The sequence below is a fragment of the Nicotiana tabacum genome, chromosome 24 (assembly GCF_000715075.1).
Source record: "Nicotiana tabacum cultivar K326 chromosome 24, ASM71507v2, whole genome shotgun sequence".
NCBI lineage: Eukaryota > Viridiplantae > Streptophyta > Magnoliopsida > Solanales > Solanaceae > Nicotiana > Nicotiana tabacum.
This window is the reverse complement of record NC_134103.1, coordinates 63,903,349-63,929,423: the sequence shown is the minus strand read 5'-3', so window position 1 is coordinate 63,929,423 and position 26,075 is coordinate 63,903,349. Positions and strand designations below refer to the sequence as shown.

General features: G+C 36.8%; 1 protein-coding gene across 1 annotated transcript; it reads right to left on the bottom strand.

Annotated features, from left to right (window-relative positions):
- Positions 1 to 16,838: 16,838 nt before the first annotated feature.
- LOC107813458 (iron-sulfur cluster assembly protein 1) lies at positions 16,839 to 25,391 on the bottom strand. The gene is made up of 3 exons (XM_016638734.2): positions 24,984 to 25,391; positions 24,410 to 24,464; positions 16,839 to 17,177 (listed from the first exon to the last, which is right to left on the bottom strand). The coding sequence occupies exons 1-3, from the start codon at positions 25,276 to 25,278 to the stop codon at positions 17,078 to 17,080; spliced, it is 450 nt and encodes a 149-aa protein (XP_016494220.2). The 5' UTR covers positions 25,279 to 25,391; the 3' UTR covers positions 16,839 to 17,077.
- Between the last annotated feature and the right edge of the window lie 684 nt (positions 25,392 to 26,075).

The following is a 26,075-nucleotide window of genomic DNA, read 5'->3' as shown; positions in this document are numbered from 1 at the left end:
ATAACATGCAAAACACAAGTGATAATAATTTACAAATTACACAAGTAATATGTCTGAAGATGGACAAATTGTAGAAAATCATTACCTTATTGTCGAGGAATACCATTTTCTTTTTCTGTTTTTACTTCATTAAGTAATTTGATGAGGGTGGATCTGCTTGATTGACTCTATTATATATAGATGTTAATTATTTTATCACAAACTTTGCTTGGCCATATTGTCCTTCGCACTCTTATTAAATGTGTTTCACAATCATTTACTCTAATGTTACCTTGGGATACCTTTTAGCATTAAATTATGAGAATTGTCAAAGTGATCATGTGTGTTTTCCCTTTCATAACAGGAACAAGACTCTCAAACTATCACAAATGGCATTGACTAAGGAGGAGTTTGAAGGCGCTTCGTGTTTTATTTTCTAGTCATTATCATATGCGTACAGTAACAGTTTGAACAATAAAGTATCGTATAGTATAGTTTTTTATTAACTTTTTAGTATTGAAAGTATTTATAATATTTAGCTTGAGAAATATTTTTGGTGTTTGCTGAATAATATTGATGCTTTTGGTGTTGTAGGCAATTAATAGAAATATATTTGTATATTAGTTCTAGAAAGTTAGGTCACATCTGAAATCTATTAGATTTTTGGCTATTGTAATTTGAAAGAAAAAGGGTTCAATGGCGATTGAACCTTTGTCACAAACATTGTTAGTTTTTTGTAGCGACTAAGATTGCCACTATACAACATGATTTATGGCGATTAAAGATGTCACTGGAAGGTATATAGTTTTAGTTGCGAGTACAGTCGCCGCTAATGGTCATTCTTCAGAGCGACTTATGTAACATCTCTTTTTATGAACTCTTTTATGGAATATTTATTTGCTTTTAGTGGCAGGTGTAGTCGCGACAATATGTATTTTTTTATGGCGACTTCAATTATTGCCACAAGTGACATTTAGTTACGGTTGTAGTTGCAGCAACCTTAGGGTCACCACTAAAGGTATTTTGTGGCAACCTTTGGGGCTCTTGTAGCGACTTTAGTCGCCACAATAGGGCAGATTTCTTGTAATGTTTGAACGTATTTTGCGGCAAATTTTGCAAATTTTTGTTCTACAACTTACTTGACTTCAAAGCTTAACATACAACTATTGTACGATTAAAATACCTTATAAAAAGACCTTATTATCATATTAAGCACTCTTATTCTTACGCCAAAAGTACATCTATGGCAATCCACTTCCCTTTGGCGAACTTCGCCGAAAAGTATTTTCATTAATTCGTATAGCCCCAAAGTCTTCCGGAACTTTCTTATCACTTTGATAAACCTATCTTAACCTTTTGGGGGGATCTTAAACACTCTGAGCTTATGTTAGTTAACTAACGACACAATCGACGTCAAAAGCATGGGGTGTAACATCGTACCTTCCCTTACCAACATTCATCCTCGAATGTTGAATAATATTCTAACTCCAAAGATTTCTAAAAATTTTGGCAGAGTTTCCTTTGTCAATAGGGTTATCCGAAACCTAATAAGCACCACAAACACACAACAAATGCCACATAGGGCTACAAAATAGCATAATAGCATCTAATTGGCCTCACAAGATTATCTATTAATCAAGGAATCTATATAGTAAGCCTTAACTCATCTCGACTGTCCATACTAGGAATATGGGTTGCATATATCATATTTTTTCTGGGATCATCACCTAACTAAGGTATATAAGATAAGTCCATCACTATAGAACATAGATAAGAAAATCGTAACGCACGAGGATCAATATAAATCTTCTAGTTAGAATAAATGAGGATATCTAATCTTCGTGCCTTCCTCAAGCTCTAAAATCATCTCCTCTACCTTATTGTTTTTTCACAATACCTTAATCAGAGGATGTCTCTTTACTCTGCAACTTTCGAACTCGATGATCTAGAATAGCAACTGGATCTCTTCATAAGATAGATCCTCTATAATCTAAATATTCCCGACAGGTGATATACGAGAGGGATTTCCTATACATATTTGTAACATCGATATGTGAAAAACTTAATGGACTTTCTCTAACTCTGGAGGTAACTCAAGCTCATAAGCCACTTGGCCAGATCTCTGAGTGATCTTATACAATTTGATATATCTGGGGTTAAACTTGCTTTCTGGTCGAACCTTATTATGCCTTTTATGGGGAAAACAATCTTCAAGAATACCATTCCTCTTTTAAATGAAGCATACCTGATGCAACATATTATCGAGCGTCTGAATAGTGAGCTTGTCCTGACCACTTATCTGTGATTAAACTATAATAGAGTTTTCATGTACCCTCGAACCTTTCGAGAAGATCTTTAGAAGTTCGCTATAACTAAACTCCTCTATCTGGGGCAATAGACATTAGGATGTCCTGAAACGTATTGTCTTCTCAATTTATCACTTATATAATTCTCGACCGCATGAATAGATCTATCTTGGTAGGAAATGGGTTAATCTTGTAAATTTGTAGACCATCAACCCTCTAAAGTAATATTTCTAATTAGAACGGGCTAAACTCATATTGCACCTTATCCTTGAACTACTCTTTCATTTCCACGCCGGGAACTTTATTCTCTGTATCAGCCCTGGGCCTTAATACTATATCTGTACCCGCTGACCTTTAGGTCACTGTGCCAAAATTCAGTAATGTTCTTATCGCAATAGCACAATAATATATGTCTCTGGTACCATGTTACATCCTTGTCAAATCAGGATGAATAGAATTGGGGGATGGGGGGGATAATTCACCTCCACTATCATCTATATCTAGGACACACAATAGACATGGTATCGAAAAACTTCGTTTCCCTAGAACTCAAACATTATATTTCTTTGCCATAAAAATTTCTCTTACGATAATATTAACTCCGGATCTTCATATTGTTGCTTTACTACGTCCTGCCACAGGGGTGACACTGATACCTTCTGCGCTACAACTCTATTATCATTGGAGTCCTTAAATTGGACCCTTAAACTTTCTAACTGGTGAAGTTCTCTGGCTAACCTTCTCTTTCTTCAGCTTCTAGATAGGTTAAGTTGTCCATACCTCTTATCTTTTGCTGCCCTGGAGGTTGTCACCTTGTTCGGTTGAACTTCCTTTTTAGATTGTAATAGGACAGAATCCCTATGTGAATCCCTATTGTTATTCTTTTACTTCGATTACTAAGGGTGCTACCACCGAGTTTTGGTCAGTAACTCTATTCATTGTAATCTAGCTTCTGCACCATTTCCTTCTCGAGGAGGACCATATTCTACTATACCATCTGGGCTCGCCATTACTCACTTTTTAATCCCAAGAACCTTTACTCTCTTAAGAAGACTCATAGGTCTCTGCATCATTGAGACTCGCCTTGGAGGACGCCTTTACCATGCATAGGAGAAACTTATCTAAATTTTGGCTATTGTCACTTAAAGTCATACTAGAGGTCCTTATCATTACTAAAGATATCATGTTATACCACTAATGCATGTTCACTGCTACCGACCCTATGTCATGGTTCTATAGTTCTTCTTGGCTCTCCCAACCACTCTTTAGCGTAAGTGGCCTTATTTCCATATTCCTTCTGAATGAGTGCATTACAATGCATCGATTTATCTCAATCTCTATCATTCAGGAGTTTCTTATATACATGGTCTTAAGTTCCACTCTTGGTCCCAATCCTGGTTCTTTATTTAACTAGCATAGTCATCAATAAGTTATTGACGTATTTTCTCATTGGATACCTACCCGTACTTGGACCATTATATTCAGAGTAAATTCTCCTTTTTCGTGTCTTAGCTAACATCTTTTAGTATTATACTTTTAGCAATCTCGTCATCGTATATACGTATAGGATCTTAGGTACCTTTAACCGCCCATCATCATCCTTCTCACTCTCACTTCAGCTTTTATTCTGACAGTACAAACTCTAAGTGTTATTTGCCTTCACTCCAAACTTCTTAGCCCTTTAGCTTGATTTGGTTTATACTAGCACTTTTTGTCGTTACTTTCCATCTGAAATATCCCTTGCGAGCTGTGATCACGTACTTATGAAGTTAAAATTGATGTATCGGTTGACGACTTGTCCGACCTCTTAACTAGCCTACTTTTAGGCTTTACATACATCATCTCTCGATGTAACTCGACTTACCCTTTCATTCATTAGTTCTGAATAATCCCCCTTTGGGATCTATATAAGTTTCTATCTTTGATTATCCTTCAGGATTTCCTTTCGAGCCCCATATTTCTGGCGGGTCTTACCATCGCTTAACTCCTCTAAACGGGAGGTTGTCACCTTTCCATTCTTAGCGTGGATACGTAGATATCATTCTGTGGTCATAACATATCCGCAAAATCCAGATAACACCATCTTATTCGTCTTGAAACTCTTCTTGTTAACCTTCTCTTTCACTTGCTAACCCATCATATGAGTTGTGTATCGATTCTGTATCGCACTCTCTCCCCTATAGGAGGAAGCCCACTCTTGCGCTCCGGGATTTCTTTCCGGAAATTTCATAGTGTTTATTCAGCAGCCTTTGCAATCCTATTTATTAACAACTTACAATTTGTCTTAAAGCAGTACCTTTTAAGCAGGGTTACTGAATCATTTACATGAGTAGAATATCGCGGGTTCATAACTGACATACTCAGTCTCAATAGGTAACTTGTCTTCCTATCAAGACGTTAGTCTTAGTCCCTTCTCCTTGTTAGCCTTTTAGGATCGCCATTTTTGTAACTTATTCTCTTACTAATTGATTACTTACTTTGTAATTTCTCAATAACTTTGATTATAACTATCTCGCGAGTCTCCTGCTCTTATTCCGTTTAACTGAGGGAACTTCCCAACAGTAGTACTCCCTAATTGAGGGAATTAATTTCTCTAGTCAATATATTCCGCTGACCTTTGTTAATTCAAACCTTATAATATACTTGGTCTCATAATACCTTTCTCTTCTTAACTCATCATTTACTTATACTTACCGTAGGTTTTACTTGACTATGATCTGGCCAGATATCATGCTTTATTCAGGTGTTCCCTTTATCTTTATGTCATTCCCTTGCTATCAATATCACTTCTTACCTTTGGCTAAAAATTTTCAACATAACATTCTCTTACGTTAACTTCCCCTTTCTTTAATCGGCCTTATCTTGTAGACACTCATCATTCCTGTGTTACCTTGGACAAAATCCTTTTTGAGGGAAACATTCTTCTCTCACACAAAGGGCTCCATACTTAGCCCATAGATCTTCAGGATCTTCAAAGGTCATATCCGACTAACAATTTTCGGGTACATCATGTACACATTCTCTAAAGAGTTGTCATTGACTTGTTCGTGCTATTCTTCAGTTCTACCCATATTATGAATTGTTCCAATCTTCACTAGATCCCGAGGTCTCACTTTTTTCTAAATCTAAGTCTATTGACGTCAATAAATCAGTAGTAGTAATAAAAACTTCTCATTGTAATTCTACCATCACTAAAGGAGGGATAACAAAACTTATATCATTTTATCTGAATATCAACCTCGTTACAATCTTCTTTCTACATCTCAGGTATTATGTACCTCCATCACCTTACCCTTTTTACATTATAAAACCAATGCTTCACCTTTATAAGCTTTCATTACTTCCTCTGAATATAGGTGATACAATCGCTCATAGCCTGAAATTGAAGTATAATACTCATACCCCTAACATTTCAATAATCTGTTCAGAATATTTAATTTGTTGGCTACGAGTACGAGCTCACCGAAGTCTTTCTAGTAACCATCATTACTGAAATTGCAACAAGCACGAGTTAGACTCAGATTATTACAACTCATCTCTACAGAACTATCTATGAGATGAAAGAATGGAAACCATCCCTAAATATGCCCTGTAGCCTCCTTCTTATAAGTATGGTGCACAACACACCCATAAATAAGACTCTGCTAGACATGGCTTGTAGACTCCCTAGGACAGAACTGCTCTGATACCACTTTTGTCACGACCCAAATCAATGGGCCGCGACAGGGTCACTCGGGCCTACCTCACCGAGCACCAACATAAGGTGCGTCCATAACCATGTTATCATACATAAATGGGCCAAAAAGGCCGCCATAAGATAATTTGATTAAAACATGAAAGGAAACTCGACAAAGGACGTCCCAAAATGATATACAAGCTTATATACATGAGACATACGGGCCTACAAGGTTGACATGACCATCCAATACACATAACATATATCTACAAGCCTCTAAGGAGTACATAAACATCATAAAGTCAGGAAAGGGCTCCACCATACCCAACTATGTACATATATGCAACCATCACACCTACCAGCTCACTAGACAGCTCCGAAAGAAAGGAGCATGAAAACCTTCAGCTGAGTTGAGCCACCTATTGTGAAGTATCGTTTGAATCACTATATGTATCTGCAGGCATAAAATGCAGTGCCCTAGCAAGGGTCGTCAGTACGAAAGATGTGCTGAATATTTAAGGCAGGTAAAGCACATAAATAGAAGATGAAACACGAAGGAAGAGTATAGAAGTCAACTTGAAACTCATAACAAGCCTCTGAGGGCATATACTATCACAATCATGGATATATATGCATACATGTAGAAATCAAGCCACTCAATGGGTCCATATAATATAATATCAAGCCACTCTGTGGGGAAATTTAAGTCATAACATAACGTACCCCGCCTCGAAGAGGACTCGGTCATGCCCGACCTTAACAGGACTCGGTAATGTCTCATGTCATTATCATAACATACCCGGGCTCGAAGAGGACTCGGTAATTACCAACGATCAATGGTTGCACAATAGGTGTTGTACCCGACCGACTATAGTGCGACTCGATAGAGTAAAATAGATACATATATAAGTGTAAATGCAAGACCGACCACAAGTGATATCATGAATCCAGAAGGACGCCATCGGAGGGAAATACACAAGAATATGATCAATAGTTTGTCAGGGAAGACTTATGACTATTACATCTTGCGATATGAAGATTATATCAAGTCATGCCAAGAAAGAAAGTGGCCTTACATACCTTGTGTCGATAGCTCATAAGTCCTCGAACATTTAATGAATGACAATCTACATCATACGAATGATTTGGATCAATAGCGACTCAATAAACTATTAGTCATTTCATTTAGACTTTTCATTGAACACTTTGTGTGCATAGAACTTCCATAGTCTTTAACAATGGTAACTCAACAACAAGATACTCTTTTCAACTCTACTTTATTTTCTTATTTTCCTTATTCATTAACTACCAATATCCAGTAATTCAGTATCATAATATGGCTTCAAACGAGCGGCTCAACAACAATAACATTCTCAACAAGCTCTTTAAACAATTCAACAATCACAACGAGCGGTAAGCTCGATTTTACGATTAACAAACTATAATTCTAAGCTATTTTCTTTCTTCAAAACTATGTCCATAGCACCAACAACAACCTACACAAGCTACTGTACCAATTTTCTAGCCACAACATATCTTAAAACATCTTCAAAATAGTCCCATACTCGATAACCAAACATAACTACGATTTCCAGGCCTTACCTCACGGGTTTTCAATCTTATAACCTAGCCATGGCTTTACAAGCACAAGAAAATATGGAGGATGATATATCTTACCTCAATCAAGAAGGTAAGATCAAAACATGAGCTTACTCTCACTTAGAACAACCTTCCACGTCACCACGGCGCACTAGAGCTACTCTTAGCTAGCACCATGATTTCTTGGGGTTGGATTCACTTGTTAGGCTTTGATTTTGGCCTTGGATTATATGAGAACTCTTAGAGAGGGTTTGGAAGGGTTTTCAGCCTGGAAATAGTGAAAAATATGAATGAAAATTATCTGTAGGCGTTTGATATATATCTTGAATATTTCTACCGTCTAAAGTGGGTCCTATAGGGAGCTGCTTGTGCAGTCTCGCAAAAATGCGAATATCTCTCTATTCAAATATCGTATCGACGAACGATTTAATGTATTAGAAACTAAACTCGTATAAATTAAATTTGGTGGGTGGATGACCCCATGAATCCAAGTACATTGGAGAAATTCTCAGTGACATTAGACCCAAATTTCAGTAAGATTATGAACGTATCTTGCGCCAACTTTTGCAAAATAAATTTCTAAAACTTACTTGACTTTAAAGATTAACATACGACTATTTTACGATTCAAATACCTTATAATAAAACCTTATTATCATATTAATCACTCTTATTCTTCCCCCAAAAGTAAAGCTATGGACTCCACTTCCCTTTGGAGAACTTCGTCGAAAAGTATTTTCTTTGATTCGTACAACCATGAACTCTTACGAAACTTACTTATCACTTCAATAAACCTCTCTTAACATTTTGGAGGGATCTTAAACTCTCTAAGCTTATGTTATTTGACTAACAACACAATTGACGTCAAAAGTATGGGGTGTAACATTTATATTGATGATATGTTGGTTAAGTCTATTAGTGCAGGAAGTCATTTGACTCATTTACAAGAGACATTCGATATTTTGAAGAAATACAACAAGAAGCTCAACCTGGTAAAATGGGCTTTTGGAGTTGGGTCCGGAATATTTTTTGGCTTCTTGGTTTCTCAAAGAGGAATTGAATTAAATCCCGATATGATTAAGACCATAGAGAATATCCCTGACCAATTGAAAAGTGTGAAGGAAGTGCAAAGATTGACCGGCAGGTTGACGGCCCTAGCAGATTCATATCAAGGTCGTCGAAAAAATGTCATTATTTCTTTTCACTTTTAAAAAAGAAAAATGATTTCGTGTGGACTCCAGAATGTCAGCAAGCGTTGAAAGACCTAAAAAGGTACTTGTCCAGTCCTCTGCTAATGTCCAAACCGAAGGAGGGAGAACAATTGTTAATTTATTTAGCAATTTCGGAAGTTGCAGTGAGTGCAGTATTGGTTTGGGGAGGAATAAGGTATGCAAATCCCTGTTTATTACGTTAGTAAAATATTGTCAGAAATGGAGACACGTTATCCACACTTGAAAAAGTTGGCTCTAGCTCTCGTAGTTGCTTCTTGAAAGCTTAGACCCTACTTTCAGTGCCACCCAATAGTCGTTGTGATGACTTTTCCCTTGAGGAACATCCTTCATAAACTTGATCTATCGGGTTGATTGTCTAAATGGGCGATAAAATTAGTGAATTTAATGTAGAATATAAACCTCGGGCAGAATCAAGCACAAGTTTTGGCTGACTTTAGTCCAGGTATGATGCCTTTAGGTGTTAAAGAAGCAGTTCTGGTGTCGAGAACTGTCTCCGGTGTATGGACCATTTTTACTGATGGAGCCTCCAATATAAAAGGGTCTGGTCTTGAGATAGTATTAATCACTCCTTCGGGAGAGACCCTGAGACATGCCATTAGAATTTTTCCTTTGAGTAATAATAAAGTTGAGTATGAGGATTTGGTTGCATGAGTTGAATTAGCCCGGAGACTAGGCTCCGAGGTGATTGAGATAAAGTGTAACTCCTAGCTGGTAATGAATTAGACATACGGAGTCTTTGACACCAAAGAGGAGTGCATGCAGTAGTCCTTGAAGAAAGTTTAAGTTTTACTTTCCCATTTCAGGGAATGGTCGGTAATTCACATCCCGATGGAAGAGAATGTTGAGGCAGATGCGTTGGCCAATTTAGGGTCGTCCACGAAAATTAAAGGAGCAGATTCCGATGCAGTTGTTCAGCTGTTGCACTCAGTACTGGACGTGGATGGTTATTGCGAAGTTAACTCAACCATCTTAATCAGGGATTGGAGAAATGAGTTTGTAGAATATTTAAGGAATGGAAAATTGTCTGAAGAACCTAAAGCCTCTCGGGCGCTACGAACTAAAGATGCTAGTTATTGCCTTGTTGATGGTCAACTATACCAAAGATCTTTTCAAGGACCATTGGCTCGATGTTTTGGAACATTAGAGGCTGATTATGTAATGAGAGAATCTCATGAAGGAATTTGCGAAAATCATTCAGGTGCGGACTCGTTGGTTCTTAAATTGATAAGGGCCGGTTACTATTATCCCCGGATGGAACAAGATACGAAGGCATTTGTACAAAAATGTGATAAGTGTCAGAGTTATGCACAATTAGTGCATCAACCGGCATAGCTTCTGTATTCGGTGGTGTCACCATGGCCATTCATGAAATGCGGGATGGACATAGTTGGCCCTTTGCCTCAAGGGCCCGGGCAGGTAAAATTCCTTTTAGTGTTAACTAACTATTTCACTAAATGGATTAAAACAGGTGCTTACAAAAATATTAGAGAGCAAGAAGTGATTGGTTTCATTTGGGATTATATCATTTATCGGTTTGGAGTACCAAAAAAAATTACTTGTGACAATGGGCCACAATTTATAGGTTCCAAAGTCACAAAGTTTCTGGAAGGATTAAAATCAAAAGGATCACATATTCTCCATATCATCCAAGTTCTAATGGACAAGCGAAGTCGACCAACAAGGTAATAATTCAAAACCTCAAAAAGAAATTAGAGGATTCTAAAGGCAATTGACTAGAAGAGTTTTCGAGTGTATTATAAGCATATCGAACAACGGCAAAGTCAAACACGGGAGAAATGCCCTTTTCCCTTGTGTATGGCGCAGAAGCTTTGATTTTGGTAGAGATCGGGGAACCGACCATAAGGTACTTACGGGAAAATAAGGAGGCGAATAATGAAGAAATGCTGATTAAGCTGGATTTGCTTGAAGAGCGTCGGAATTTAGCATATTTGAGGATAGTGGCACAAAAGCAAAGGATGGAAAGATATTATAACTGTAGAGCAAATCTTCGATATTTCAAAGTCAGAGATTTGGTTTTGCGGAATGTGACTCAAAGTACCCGAGAGGTTAATGCTGGAAAGCTAGGACCAACGTAGGAAGGACCTTACCGAATTTCAGCCATAACCAGTAAAGGTTCATATCATTTGAAAAATCAATATGGAGTAAAATTACCAAGTACTTGGAACATGACTCACCTCAAAAGGTATTATGGTTGAAGATCCTTGTTGATACTGAAAGTATGTGTTGTACTCTTTTTCCGTTCATCCAATTTTTGTCCCAATTGGGTTTTTCTTGCAAGGTTTTAATGAGGCAGCAACATAAAGCATACTACGAAGAAGGATCATCGACGATTCAAGAACTCCATTGCTCGGATTCTCATATTTAGCATCCAAACACTGGTGGGGACTATTGTATATCAAAACATTAAAAGTGTCATAAAGACCGAGGACTATTAGAACCGAAAGTTATATCTTATCAGGACCAGGGACTGCATGATTAGCCCCGTAGAAATAAGTGGTACAAGTTAGCCACATGTATTGGCAGCTTCATTTACTTAAGCAAATTTTTGCTTATGTAAATGTACTTTTAGAAATGGAAGGAATAAATCAAAGTCATTTTATTTTTTTCTTGTCCAAGTGACATGTTAAGGTCTTTTTCATCTGAAAGTTAGTTAAACTTCAAATGCTTGTGCTAAAATGAACAGGAGACATACTCTTCAAGAGCACCGTAAACATAAGGGCCCTCTCTTATGAAACCTTCATAGTCAAAGGGTAAACACCGGAAGTATGAATGCCCGAAATTAAAGTTATCGGATGTAAAATAATTCCCAAACTTTATCATATGAAAAAAAATGTCTTGCATAGAAATTAAGCAAAATATATCTTCTATTTCTTAAAATGCCAAACTGAATAGAAGTTTCGGCATAGTTACAAGCTAAAGAGAAAAAAATAATATTACATTAATTGGTTTTGTCAGCGGAGTCCGAAGCAAGAGAAGTCTCTACTGTATCTTTTGAAGATGAAGGTCGTTCAGCATTCGGTTCAGTGCCTTCATCCTTATCCTTATCTTCTTCTTCAGCTTCCTCTTCGGTTTCCGATGACTCATAACTTGTGCTCGAGGATCTTGAAGCAGTGGGTCGAGCAGGAATGTTATCTAATGCAGTTGTCTCCAATTCAAGAGCCTCGGCGATACATCCATCCATGTCTGCAATGCCTTATTTGGCCTCCTCCAAAGTCTTCCTCCTCATGTGATAAATCACATAAGTTTTCTCAAGGAGGAAAGAGTCTTCTTGATCTTGGAGTTTGGATCGAAGCTTCTTGATTTTGGACTGCAGTTGCTCGTTTTCATCCCTCATGATGCCATAGGTCCGACAAAGGTCAGTATTTGTCCTTGCGTGTTCACTGTTCTGCTCCATGACCTTTTTAAATCTTTGCTCCATCCTAGCTCTCTTCTCCTCGGCAGTAGCCTCTTCGATTTTGGAACATAAGCTTGCTTTCAGGTTATTAATTTGTTCCATGGAAGCATACTCAAGTTCGGCTGCGACAGTTACAGCATCCTGCAGCTCAACCCACTTGGCCTTCAACTCTTCAAGTTCTTCATGCAGTTGGGCAGCCTCTTGGTTGTGAATTATCTTTTCTTGCTCGGATTTCTCTAACATGGATTCAAGTTCGCCCATTGTAACAAGTCTTGCTTCTAAAGCCGGGAGACACTCAGCAAGTTGATCCCGTTCAGCAGCGATCCGATCCCGTTCAGAAGCAAGTTCTTCTTTAGCTTGGATCATCTTTTGCAAGCCCTCGGAGGCAAGGAGGTTAGCCTGAAAAGTCAAAGATTGAAGTTATTAAGGGTTATGTCTAGCAAGAGAAAAGGAAAGAAAGAAGTATGAGGTGATACCTGAGCAGAGAAGAGCATGATATTATTAATCAAGCATTCTGCAGAAAGGGCTTCCATCTTCTGTTGGTCCTTGTTCGAAGCTAAAGGCATCAAGTAGTTGGCAACCCCCACCGGCTTGGAGAGTATATAAAACTCATTCGAAACCGAAAGAGTAACTCTACGTTTATCATCGGGGTTTCTAATGGGTGCCGGGAAAGTGTTCTCAATGTTCCCATGGTCGGGTGACCGAGGGGAACGAACATCTTCCATCCGTTTAGGCAGGGCCGGTGAATCAGGAGCTGATGATGCTGTAGCCGGTGTTGAAATAGCAGGTGGAGGAATACCGGAGATAGAACTCTTCTGACTGGAAGCAACAAAGGGAGCCCGGAAATGAGACTCGGTGTTTTCAACTGTTTTCATTTCAGTGAAGAGTTCTTGAATTTCTCCCGATTGAGTAGAGAGATATTTTCTGCTTCTCTATTGAAGATAAACCGCTTCGTTGTCCTCCTCCTCGATTTCATCTTTATCAAGGACCGGTGTGGTTGGTCCGTTGAAGCTTCTTTTCTTGAAGGCCTCTCCTGAGTCTCAGCTTTGGAGGTATGTCTTCTTTTTTATTTTTTCTCCTTAGACTAAGGAGGATGGGCCTTCACCGGAGGCAAGAGCAGCATCACGAGCCTTCTTCCGGTCAATGATTGCTTGAATTTGTTATTGGGTCACCGTTGAGTTATGGGAAACCTCAACAACGGGGCAGATAGAAGACCCCGTCAGAAGGCTTGTGTATTATGAAAGGGAGTCAACAAATTTGTACTACGTTATGTTGGAGATTGTAAAGAGAAAAAGAGAAGTTTTATTTACCATGGTTCTTGGCCTTGCAGTTGAATTTGGGTGAAATTTATTTCCACTTATGGTAGTTCGGTGTGAAATCATCTAAAATCTTTTGTACCCATTGGGTCGGGTTTTGAACTGATTGTGGAACCCAACATGTAGCTAAAATAGGAGAAATAAAAGTTGGCAAAGGATGGAATTTTTTAACGCAATAGAAAAAAGATATCTGAAAAACTTACGAGCAAAGTTCCAAGATTCAGGGATAGAAGGTGTTGTTGCCGGAAGGATGTCCCTAGTAGCAATGATAATGAATTGTTCCATCCAACCACGATCGTTATCGTTATCGTTATCGACACTGGAAATGATGGCATGGTGACCTCATTTGCTGAGTTTGATCATGCATCCACGGAAGTTCTTTGGAGAGTAAAGGTTGATCAAATGGAAACGAGTGAGGGTTTCACCGGCCCGTGAGCACAATACCCGGAGTCAAGCCACCGTACACCATATTGACGGGCTTACCTGAGCCAAGAAGATTTGGTAATTGTAGCAAATTTCTAAAATAATGAGATCGATTTCTTGGCCCATTCTTAAAGTAAAAGGTTACATATAAACATACATGAACCCCAGTTTGCTAAAGGTAACCCTTTCCACTTTATTGGGGGCTAAGATTTCAATATTTTTTCAGTCACAATCTTTCTTCACGACAGGAATACTAACAGGGTGAATGGAAGAAGGATATCTACTGACAGGACAATTTCTATCACTTTTGGGGTTGATAGGTTCCTTTGGTACTTGAAGATCCATCTCAAAGTTTAGTTAAAAGGGTATGATTGTGTTGGTAGCAAGAGAACCAGCATCGACTTCCTTAGTTTTGTTTTTCTTAGAAGGTCCACCACCGATGTAAATACCTGAGTTTCCGTAGGAAGAGTTACTAGAAGATATGATGATAGAAAATCTTAGTAAAGAAATTTTACTTAGAATGAGAGGTTTGTTGATAAATTTCAAGGAAGTTCGAAGAAGAAGAGTTTGTAAAAGTAAAAGGTAAAAATGATGAGAAGTGGAGAAGTTTACAGGCGGCAGAATTCATGGTCATCATTACCTAGAAAACTAGCAAAAATATTTACCGAATCACGGGATAACACGTGTCGGCTCATTAAATGCAAGGAGACGTGCGTCCTTTCAAGTGTTAGGAACCGTTCAGGAACTCTTTTGCCAAAAAAAAAAAGAGGTCTTATCTACTTCTCGGTAACATAAAGTTTTATCACTGGAAAGTAGGAGACTATCTGTATGGGGTAAAATTGATGAACGACAAGTGGACGTTCGACGAGATGACACGTGAAAGCAAAGACAAGTAAGATATGAGTCAGTAAATAGTTGGCACCGGTTATGAGCATGTGACTGGTGCTGAATAAGTTTCAAAGGCATTGGAATCGGGGACGAAGATCTGAAAGGAAGATATCGGGTAGAAAAGACATCATTCAATGAGCAGTCGTTACAAAGAATCTTCGTATTAATACCCAACCGTTATACGCCATCAAAAAGGATTTTATCCATATTAAAGAAGAGCTTGATTTGGGGATTTTGTCACCCTGAATTGAGCTATAAATAGAAGAATTTGTGTTCATATTTCTGTACGCAAAAAAGGCAAAACCTGCTTTTATTCTATTAACATTATTCTATCTTTCTGTTTTTCATATTGTTCTTATCACTGCTTCCGAAGAAGCTCATCCCACAGTCAGGCTTGTATTTTCTTTAAGTTTATTTAATCAATTTATTTCTGTTCTTAGTTATTTTATATTCTTGGATCAAATTAATTCATGTGTCCATAAACCACGTTACAAATTTAATTGTACCATTTTACGGGTTTGTCAACGGAAAATGACAAAGCAATTCTAGAGAAATGCTTTGAGAAAAATAACTAATTTAATTTTTGAAACTGTTTTCCAGTATGTGATTGAAGTATGAGAAATATTCTCCAAAAAGAACATTAACTAATGATTCATAAATTTTTTTAGTAAATCTATGACTACTATGATTAAATTTTTTAATACTAAAGACTAGTAATAAAGTCATAAGTGCTAGATGGTGTTGTTACATGAAGTTAGAGTAAAATTTGTGGAAAAATTACTTCCAGCTGGAGAGGGCGGGTCAAGTCTTACCCAAAACTTTCAACCTGCTCCGCTTAAGTGCTCTTAGAGTTTTTTATTTTGTTATTTTGCTACAACAGACAAGTTTAACATTTTATTGTTTTTTAAAATCAATTTTTCATCAAATTGAGTATACATTTAAAATTAGTACTCCCTCCGTTTTAGTTTACGTAAACTTTTTCAAAATATGATGGTCCAATTGAAGAATTTTTTGTGTGAATGTGGACGTAGAATTTTTAATTTTCTAGAAATAAAATTTACATATTTAGAAGATACTTAAAAAGTACTATAAGTAACGACAATTAATAATTCAAAATATTTGAAAGTATTCGCAAAAAAACACGGCCAAAACAACTTGTTTGACTCCCCAGATTATTTCCTAGAGGCTATGCCATACCACTTTCAGCAAAGGTTGACCTGATCTCCAGAAATCCTCTGACGTGAGAGGGAAGTCAGTTTCTCATAATCAAACACAAAAAGAGACTTGTTTTTCCAAAAATACTTTCTGCCGTATACCAAACACACCTACGCTAGTCCTCAAAGATTGCTTAGTAACATAAATATGCTACATGCTACGGTTATTGTCGACTATTTAGTAAAAATGTGTTGTTAAATAATTCTCTTGCCTCTTCGTCATCTGCAAACTTTAAAATGCTACTCAAACCATTTGGTATCTAGATATTAACCTCCGATCAAACAAATACTTCCGACTAGTTGTGGTAAAATGGATTAAAAAACAGTTATTCATTCATATTATCCACTAAAAAATTGATTGGATAATAAATTTATTAAAAACGAGTCAAATATGGATAAGATCCACTTAAAAAATGAAAAATCAATGGGTTTAACTTTACATTTGCGATTGGGGGTTCCTGAAACTAATAATTCCTCCAAAAGTGATCATATTCAAGAAATCATGAATAATATGGATATCCATATTTATCCGTCGGTTAACCCATTTTTTATCCATATTAAATATGACGGGACAAATATTTTATCCATTTTTACATTATCCATTTTTGACCCTCCTATATCCGACCTGCCCGTTTGCCACTCGTACTTCCGACAACCATTTTTCAGTTTGATATCATTACTCCTTTTGATCAAAAGACCATCATAGATCACCATGTCTTCTGGTGTAGTTGCACTAACACTGAAACAAGAAAATCAACAAACAGTATCTCAGGCTACTGGGTCTGAACAGGTGATTCAACTGCTCCAGCAAAACTTCAAACTAGAAAAAGTGAGGTCACATATTACAAAACAAAACTTCAAACAGCCAACTTTACATTTATGAAAACCGAAAGAGTATTACATACACAAGCATTCTAGGTTCTTCCTCAAATTCCTTTCTTGAAACCACTTCATTTCTTGCAACAAGTATTCAAGCATCAGCTGCTTTGCCTATCTGAGAATCATTTGCATTATCACTCAATTTTGCCCGCTATGCTGCATAATCTTTCACAGCAGCCTTTATTGCGTCCTCAGCAAGCATACTGCAGTGCAGTTTAACAGGTGGAAGAGAAAGATGTTTCGCTATCTCCCTGTAGTACCATCAAATGCCACACAAGTTTCAGCATACTAAGCACAATTCAGAATAATGCAGACTACCAAAGTATCTTCTTTTTGTTCTTGATAACCTTGGTGTCCGGGCTACCAAAGTATTTTCAAATATATTAGAGCAACATGAGCAATGGACAATTGACCATATATAGTTGTAGACATCAAATTCTATATTCACACATAGCTTCTCCCATAAGCCTATCTAATCACATCTGTCAATACAGAGAACAGCAGTAAGATTAGGGTATTACAGACACCATCATCATGGAATTGGACAATATCCAAGTACAAGAACTTAATGAATATATATAACTCTAAAGTAATGCTGTATATAAGGGCATATCTTTTACACTTGGGAATTGATAATGTTGCTGGCAATGAAGCTGAACAGTGCCAGCAGCCATGAAGTTGAAAACTTCCATGGGTTGCATAATAGCAGCAGGCAATAAGGAATTAGGAAATGACAAACATGCAGGGAATTCAAGTAAACCAGTTTTTTCTGTTCCAAATTGTCAGTTTCCAAGTACAGTAAGAGATAGTCCTGTTAGAGGATCTTGCATTTTTTCAGAAGAATTAATACGGAATTACTTATTCTTCTTTTTTATTTTTTTTGATAAATTTTTAAAAAGTAAAAAAAAAAAAAAAGAAGAAGAAGAAGAAGAAGAAGCAGCAATTCAGCATTAATTCTTCTAAAAATTGCAAGCTATCCTGACAAGCTATTCTTCAATAAGGAATAAACACGTCTCGAGATTAAGATGCTCATTAACATATGTCAGATTGTCATACATATTGGAAAATCACACAATGCAAAGTCCTCACAGGCCTCCTCTCCTCAGACTTGAAAGTCCTAGATCCTTCAAGCAAGATAGTTTAATTACATTTCTCATATAGGCAATCCTTCTTCAGTTTTTAGAAACAACGAGACAAATAAAGGAGAGAAACATGAAAAAGACCTAACCAATAAGCTTGTACAATCTCCAACTATGCAGAAATATAACCCCCCCAAAAAAAAGGAGAATGAGAGTATCAGATGAAATAGATCAGGAAAAAGATACTTTAGGTCAGGGAAAACATATTTCAAAGAAGCTTGCATGGAAGTATTCCTCTATTAAAGGGAAATCCTAAGTTTTGGGCTTTTGGCCAATTACACACTCACGTCTTTTAATAAGGCTCTCCTCAGATCTCGCCAATTCCTTATTTTAACTTCACCCTACAAATATCTGAAGTTTACGGCAAACAAGTACCAATGAGCCTAGCCAAAATGTCAACTAAATGAACCTAGAAAAGCCTCCCTATCCAAGAAATTTGTTCAGCAACAATTCAAACTCCAAGAGAATCATCTCAAAGTAGATTTGATCCAATTAAGCCTACATTGGTCACCTCATCCGTGTTTTAATAAATAATAATAGTACACATGAAGTTGTCCATCATAAACAGGATCTGCTTTGACACTGAACAGCAGGGGGAGAAGCAGCCAAATAGGACAAAGTCATGGTCGTGGCATATCAAAGTCAAGGAGAAAAGTGCAATCTAAGAATCACAAAGACATCACTTGCGAAAAAAGGGTCACTGCAGTAGTCAGTGTCGAGAACCAAAGAAAAAAAAGAACGATCAATACAAGGATGATAATTCAGCAAATGTAATTGCAGAACAAGTTGGTGAAGCACTAATTTGTTATGCAGACAGTCCAGTCGAATCTTGAATTCTGGACTAGGTGCATCTTTTCACTCTACCCCATGCAAAGAATTATTGCATGACTATTGCTAGAAAATTCGAGAAGGTTTATCTAGCAGATGACGAACCTTTGGATATTGTCGGGAAAGGTGAAGTCCTAATAAATAAATTTACAAGGGACGCTATTGAAATTACAAAATGTCCGACATGTTCCTGGCTTCAAGAAAATCTGATATCCATGGGTCAGATGACAGTGAAGGATACTCAACAGTATTCGGTAACGGGTCATGGAAGATAACCAAAGGAAATTTGGTTGTGGCACGAGGCTCCAAGAGAGTAACATTGGATGCAACTGCAATACAAAGAAATATTATAACAGCAGTTGACCATAATTGTAACTCAACATTGTAGCACCGGAGGCTCGGGCACATAAGTGAGAAGCGAATGAAGCTATTAGCATCCAAAGAAAAATTGTCAAACATTAGGAATTAGGTTTGTGCAAAGATTGTATTTACGGAAAACAAAAGAGAGTTAGTTTCTCAAAGGCGGGAAGGACACCAAAGAAAGAGAAGCTAGAACTAGTGCGTACGGGTGTGTGGGGACCAACTTCTGTAACTTCTCTTGGAGGCTCATGCTATGATGTCACCTTCATTGATGATTCAACGAGAAAGGTACGGGTTTATTTTCTGAAAAATAAATCTGATGTATTTATTACCTTTAAAAAATAGAAAGCTGAAGTTGAAAGTCAGACAAAGAGAGTATGATAGTCAAGAGTTCAAAACATTTTGTTTTGAGAGCAGGATCAGAATGATCAAGATAGTTCCTATAACACCAGAACAAAAATGGCGTATCGAAGAGGATGAACAAAAACCCTTAAAGAATGAACCAGAAGTATGAGAATACATTCTAGGTTGCCGAAATGTTTTTGGGGCTGAAGTTGTTCACACGGCAACTTACCTTCTAAACAGGGGACCATCAGTACAATTGAATTTTGAAATTCCTGAAGAGGTATTGACAAGAAAGGAGGTAACTCTCTCACATCTAGTTGTGTTGCTTATGTGCATAAAAAATGCAATGATAGAGATAAGCTTGATCCTAAGCAACACAACCAAAAATTGCTCATAAACACATAAGCAAAATGCTTTAAGCTCTTGAGTATCATAGTCTCCTCCATTGTCAGACTTAAGACATTTTATATTTAGGCTCGTCCAATTTTCAACTTTAGTTTTCCATCTTTTAAAGGTAACAAACACATCAAATTTATTTTTCAGAAAATAAACTCATGCCTTTCTCATGAAATCGTTAATGAAGGTGACATAATAGCGTGAGCGTCCAAGAGAACTCTCTTCTGTTTCCCATAAATACAATCTTCACACAAACCTAATTTAGCATGCTTGAGGTTTGGCAATTTTTCTTTGGATGCTAATTGCTTCATTCGCTTCTCACTCATGTGTCCGAGCCCCCGATGCCACAATGTTGAGTCACAATCATGGTCAACCGCTGCTATAATATCTTTTTGTATTGTAGTTGCATACATTGTTCCTGTCTTGGAGCCTCGTGCCACAACCAACATTCCTTTGGTTATCTTCCATGACCCATTATTGAATATTGTTGTGTATCCTTTCATTGTCATCTGACTCATGGATATCAGATTTTTCGCTAAACCAGAACATGTTGGACATTTTGTAATTTTCATAGCGTCCCTTGTAGTCTTTATAAGAACTTCACATTTTCCGACAATTTTCAAAGGTTCGTCATCTGCTAGATAAACCTTCCAGAATTTTCATAGTTATGCAACAATTTTTTGAATAGGGTAGAGTGAAACGATGCACTAGTCTAGAATTCAAGATTCGACCGGAATGTCTGCACAACAAATTAGAACATCAGTACATCACCAACTTGTTCAGCAATTATATTTGCTGAACTATCATCCTTTTATTGATCGTTCTTCTTCTTCTTTGGTTCTCTACACTTACTACTGTAGTGACCCTTTTTTATCGCAATTCCAATAAGTGATGTCTATGCGATTCTTCGATTGCTCTCTTCTCCTTGACTTTTATTTGTCACGACCATGACTTTGTCCTATTTGGTTGCTTCTCCCTCTGCTTTCGATGTTCAAAGCAGATCTTGGGGAATCATTTAATTCTCTTCGGCGAACATCTCACTTAGAACCAAGTCTCTAATATCATCCAATTTGAGTTTGGTAATTTTCTGATGAACTGCTAACTGCAAATACTGTTGAAAACCAACTCTCCGGTAGAAACAATAGTAGAATCAACCACCCCCTAACTTCATCATCAAATTTTATGTCAACAGAACTCAATTGAGTTAATATTACATTCAACTCATTGATATGTTCAGTAACATATCCACCTTTTGCCATCTTTAAACTGAATAATCAGCGCATCAAATAGACTTTATTAGAAGCAGATGGTTATCGTACATATTTGATAACACTTTCATCAGAACTGCGATGGCCTTCTCGTAAATGATGTTGAGGCCACATTCTGTGTTAACGTCAAACGAATCACACCAAGAGCTTGACGATCTAATAGATCTCAATCCACTTTGGCCGTATTCTCTAGTTTTACCTTAGTCAGAGGTAAGTGTAATTTTTTCTGGTACAGATAATCCTCTATCTAGATTTTTCAGAATCCAAAACCTCTGTCGTTGGACTTGCGGGTCTTAATCTTCCTTCTTCCGATTCCGAAGCCATTTCTTCACAGAAATAATTTTTATGTGAATAGTGCATGTGAGCCGTGATTAGTACTCTGTGTAAAGAAAATAATTTCTCAGCTGAATAAGGTAAACAACACTCACTGTTGGTGAACAATACTTCACTATTAATGAATAGTACTTTCACTATGAATGAACAACACTTTCACTATTGTGAATAGAATTAGAATTGATGGACAATAGTTTTGCACTATTATTGCAAATAGTACATTACCAATACCGTACTTTCTACCGAAATTACATTGCCTATGCTCTGATACTAGTTGTCGGGAAGCATGTCAAGCTAATAGAGGGGATAAATCATAAAAAGAAAAAAGCAATAAATTTCAAAAAGACAAGACAAGATTTAAGTGGTTCGGCAATTTTTGCCTGCTCCACGACCACACAGCGAATAGCTTTTTATTACTACAAAGAGGAGAAGAAATTATGATGGGTGATACACAAATGAAAAGGCAGAGACCCTTTATAGGCTTCCGAAGAAATTTGAAGATGAATTCTTCCGCCTGACAATCTTCTTCCCACTACGTTTTCTCCTTTACGGACAAGCAAAGTCAACATTTGCATAACTTTGCTTTGTCTGTTTTTAACCTTTTTGTCTTCTTTCTTTTGGCTTTTTTTCCTTTATTTCTTTTCTTTCTTTTACAATGAACAGGGTTTGTCCTATCAAGAATTCACCTTCATCTTCATGTCCAACTACTCTCGTACACATTTACAACGTCTACCAACTCCCTCTTACTTTATCCTTATTTTTGTTCCACCACCCTTTCCTTTCCAACTCCCACTTCCAAACATACTAGTCTTGCTCTCCACTTTTTATCCATGTTTGGAAATGTAAACATCTATTCCTACTTGATTTTTAGTGGGCGTTTGGACATAAGAATTATAAAATTCCAAAAAAAGTGAAAAACAATTTCAAGTGAAAATGGTATTTGAAAATTAGAGTTGTGTTTGGACATGAATATAATTTTGGGTTGTTTTTGAAGTTTTGTTAGTGATCTGAGTGAATTTTGAAAAATAACTTTTTGGAGTTTTTCAAATTTTCGAAAAAGTGAAAATTGGAAAATTTATGACCAAACGCTTATTTCGAAAAAAATTGAAAACTTTTTGAAAAAAAGTGAAAAATTTCTTATGTCCAAACGGGCTCTTAGTGTTGAAAAGGGCCTAGCAGCTTATTGAATATCTTTTTTGGGGGGAAATGCCAAATTTACCATTGTACTATCAGAAATAGTCTGAAGGGGAACCTTGGAGCAACGGTACAATTGTCTCTTTGTGATCTATAGGTCAAGGGTTCGAACTGTGGAACCAGCCACTAATAGGTTAAGTCGTCTACATCACAGCCCTTAGGGGTGCGGCCCTTCCCCAAACCCTGTGGGAATGCGGGATGCTTCATGCACCGGACTGCCCTTTTATTAACAGATATAGTCCACATTTGCCCTTCGTTATTTAACATTATCCCTATCGTTAACAAAGTAATCAAAAAATACCTTATTTTAACGGAGGTCCATTGTGGCAAGATGAGGGAAACTTTGGTTCAAACTATACATGTGTCATCTTCTAATTGGATGATATATAACTAATTATATTTAATTATTATTTATCGGTATTCCCTTTTTCATTTGAGGATTCCTTCTGTTTCCTTTTTCTTTTCTCTTTCTTTCTTTTCTACTTTCCAACCCCCAGGTTGTCACTTCCATGAGCCATCTCCCCTTCCACGCATATTTTTTTCTTTTCTTATTTCTTCTTTTATCTTTTCTCAAAATATCAAAAGTGTGCTCAAAATCGGATTGCTACCATCTTGGGTTGAATTAATTTTGAAGAAGATCAAAAACCTATTTTGGGTTTCAAAATTCAGATCTGAAAATTTATGGGTATTTAGTGATTTGTTGTTTGAATCTTCTGAAAATCATTTATTTTTGTTAGATTCATAGATTTATAGTGACTTTGTCAAGAATTAAGAGAAGAAAACTTGAAACCTCCATATCTAGGTGTTGAGAAAAGCTAAAGAATCTATCAAGTTCTTCGAAATCTAGTATTGTTGGGAAAGGAATTAAGTGGCTATAATGTAGCTAGTAGTGCAATAAAGAGTGATTATTTGTGCAATTTTGTCCAAAGCTTGGTTGTAATTTCTAGCATATTGATGCTGTACATTTTAGTTTTAATCTCTGCTGGAATTGTTGATAGACCTTATTAGGATAAATATGAGAATCAATAGTTGTTGTTTGAAAATCTAAAGTAACTTGAATCCAATTTGGGGGCGTGTGGTAGTGATGGTAGTTGGAGGTGGCTTTGGGTGGAGGTGGAAGAAGAAATGGAAGGGGAAGAGGGCGGGAGGTTGCATGCCTCATTGTGGTAATCTAACTTAAACTCATTGGAACGACATGTAGATATAAACATAAAGTTAACTCCTAGCACATTGCCATTTTTATTTGTTTTAATTATGTTTTGCTATATATTTAACTTATTTTCACTACTACTCATATTTTATTTTGGCATGATGATGATATGAGTTAAGCTAAGATAAGGAACTGCGGATTCATATCGCCGATTCCAACTTTGTTTGGGACTGAAGCATAGTAGTTGTTGTTGTGGTATTCCACATCATCATTATTCAAGTAAAAATGCTAATTAAAACTACAGCAGCATTCAAAAGTACACCAAAGAGACTCAACTCTTCGATTATTAGCAATTAAGGTAACTTAAAGAATGAGGAAGGTAGAACTGACAAGGAGAACAATTACAGATCAGAACTACATGCAAAATGAAGTCAAAAATTTAATAAACAAGTAAAGGATAAAGGAGTTACGTATTCTTTACGGATAGTACTTCCTCCATTTGTTTCCCTTTCACCCATTCAGGGGCTGAAAATTAGAAAACTTGGTAATTAGAATCATTACCATTTCAGCTTTATAGAATCAAAGTAATACTCGTAGTTTAATGATGTTGTGGGATAACCCATAATATACCAACCAAATAGAGACCTCACACAAAAACATACTTCTCTAAGAAAATCATATTTTGTTAGGTTCTCTACCTTTTTCCTATACGAGGGTTTTCCCCGAAACATAAATAAACTAGTACTTCCTCCATTCATTCCAATTTATGTGAAGTAGTTTGAATTGGCAGTCCGCACAGGGTTTAAGAAAGAGAGGATCTTTTAAAATTTGTGTTATTAAACGTGTTTGTGCGACAAGACTTTTGAAATTTGTGGTTCCAAAAAATTTATTAAGGATAAAATAGAAAGTTTAAAGTTTGATAGTGTCACAGTACTTCACAAAAACACCAAATATTTTGGATAGAGGGATTTTTAATCAAACAAACAGTTTTTCCTAGAAAAAAGATACACAGAGAGAAATAAGAGAGAGAAATTGTAATCAGACCTACAGAAGAAGAAGCAATAGCGGAGCCACATCCAAAGGTCTTAAAGCAAGCATCGGTAATTTTTCCGGTCTCTTCGTCGACTTTGATTTGCAGCTTCATCACATCTCCACAAGCAGGTGCACCGACTAGACCCGTGCCAACTGTAGGATCATTCTTGTCAAATGACCCCACGTTTCGGGGATTATTGTAATGGTCCACCACTCTCTCGTGATATAACCGCCGCAACACCGCCGACGTTGCCGGAGATGATTGTGGACCCAGCCGGAGGATACTTCCGGCGACATTCCTCAACATTTTCGAAATCCAGTGATCGATTGATCGGAGATTTGCAGAAGATTGGTGAGGTTAGATTTTTGGAGCGAACAGAGAATTTTCTTGGCTGTATCAGAATTGTGATTACATGGACTTGGGCCACTGCTACACTTTTTGTTGGGTTTATTTTGGAATTGGGCCTAGAGAAAGTTAGCTGCGTCTTCCCATGGGAGCTACTTTCTGTAAAATTTTCGGCCAGTTTTACGCGACTGATTGAATTTATACCCACTTTTTAAAAAATATTTAACTGATATTCATTTTTTTTAGTAACTTCATATATATATATTTTTCTCTTCTTCTTCATTGTTGCTTTCTTCTTTATCTTTATATTTAGGATTTCTTCTTCTTCTTAGTTTCAAAATGGGTTTGTTAAATTTGTTGTTGTTTTAACAATTTAATGGTTGAGCTTTGTTCTTTATGATATTAAAAAGTTATGATTCAAATTTGAGCTTATTTGGAGTAGATTTGGATGTTGGATTGTTGAAATTCGTAAAACAAGTTTGTGTTTCAAAACTTCAGATTTTGAATCTGAAGTTGTTTGAAATTGAATTGAAAAACTGAACTACTTAAGTTTCCGATTTTGAATCTGAAGTTGTACTGAAAAATTGAACTACTTAAGATTCGAATTTCTGAAGTTGCAATTGAAAGATAGAAGAATTTGAATCTGAAGTTGTACTGAAAAATTGAACTACTTAAGATTAAAATTTATGAAGTTGCAATTGAAAGATAGAAAGAACTTCATATTCGAAATCTGAAGTTGCTTTGAAGAGTTTGAACTA

Excerpts from the sequence above, each read along its gene's own strand:
- LOC107813458 (XM_016638734.2), bottom strand. The coding sequence starts at position 25,278 with ATGTTGAGGAATGTCGCCGGAAGTATCCTCCGGCTGGGTCCACAATCA. Across the intron at positions 24,465-24,983 it reads TATTGCTTCTTCTTCTGTAG|CCCCTGAATGGGTGAAAGGG; the intron begins GTCTGATTACAA and ends TCTAATTTTCAG. Across the intron at positions 17,178-24,409 it reads GTACTATCCGTAAAGAATAC|GGAGATAGCGAAACATCTTT; the intron begins GTAACTCCTTTA and ends ATGGTACTACAG.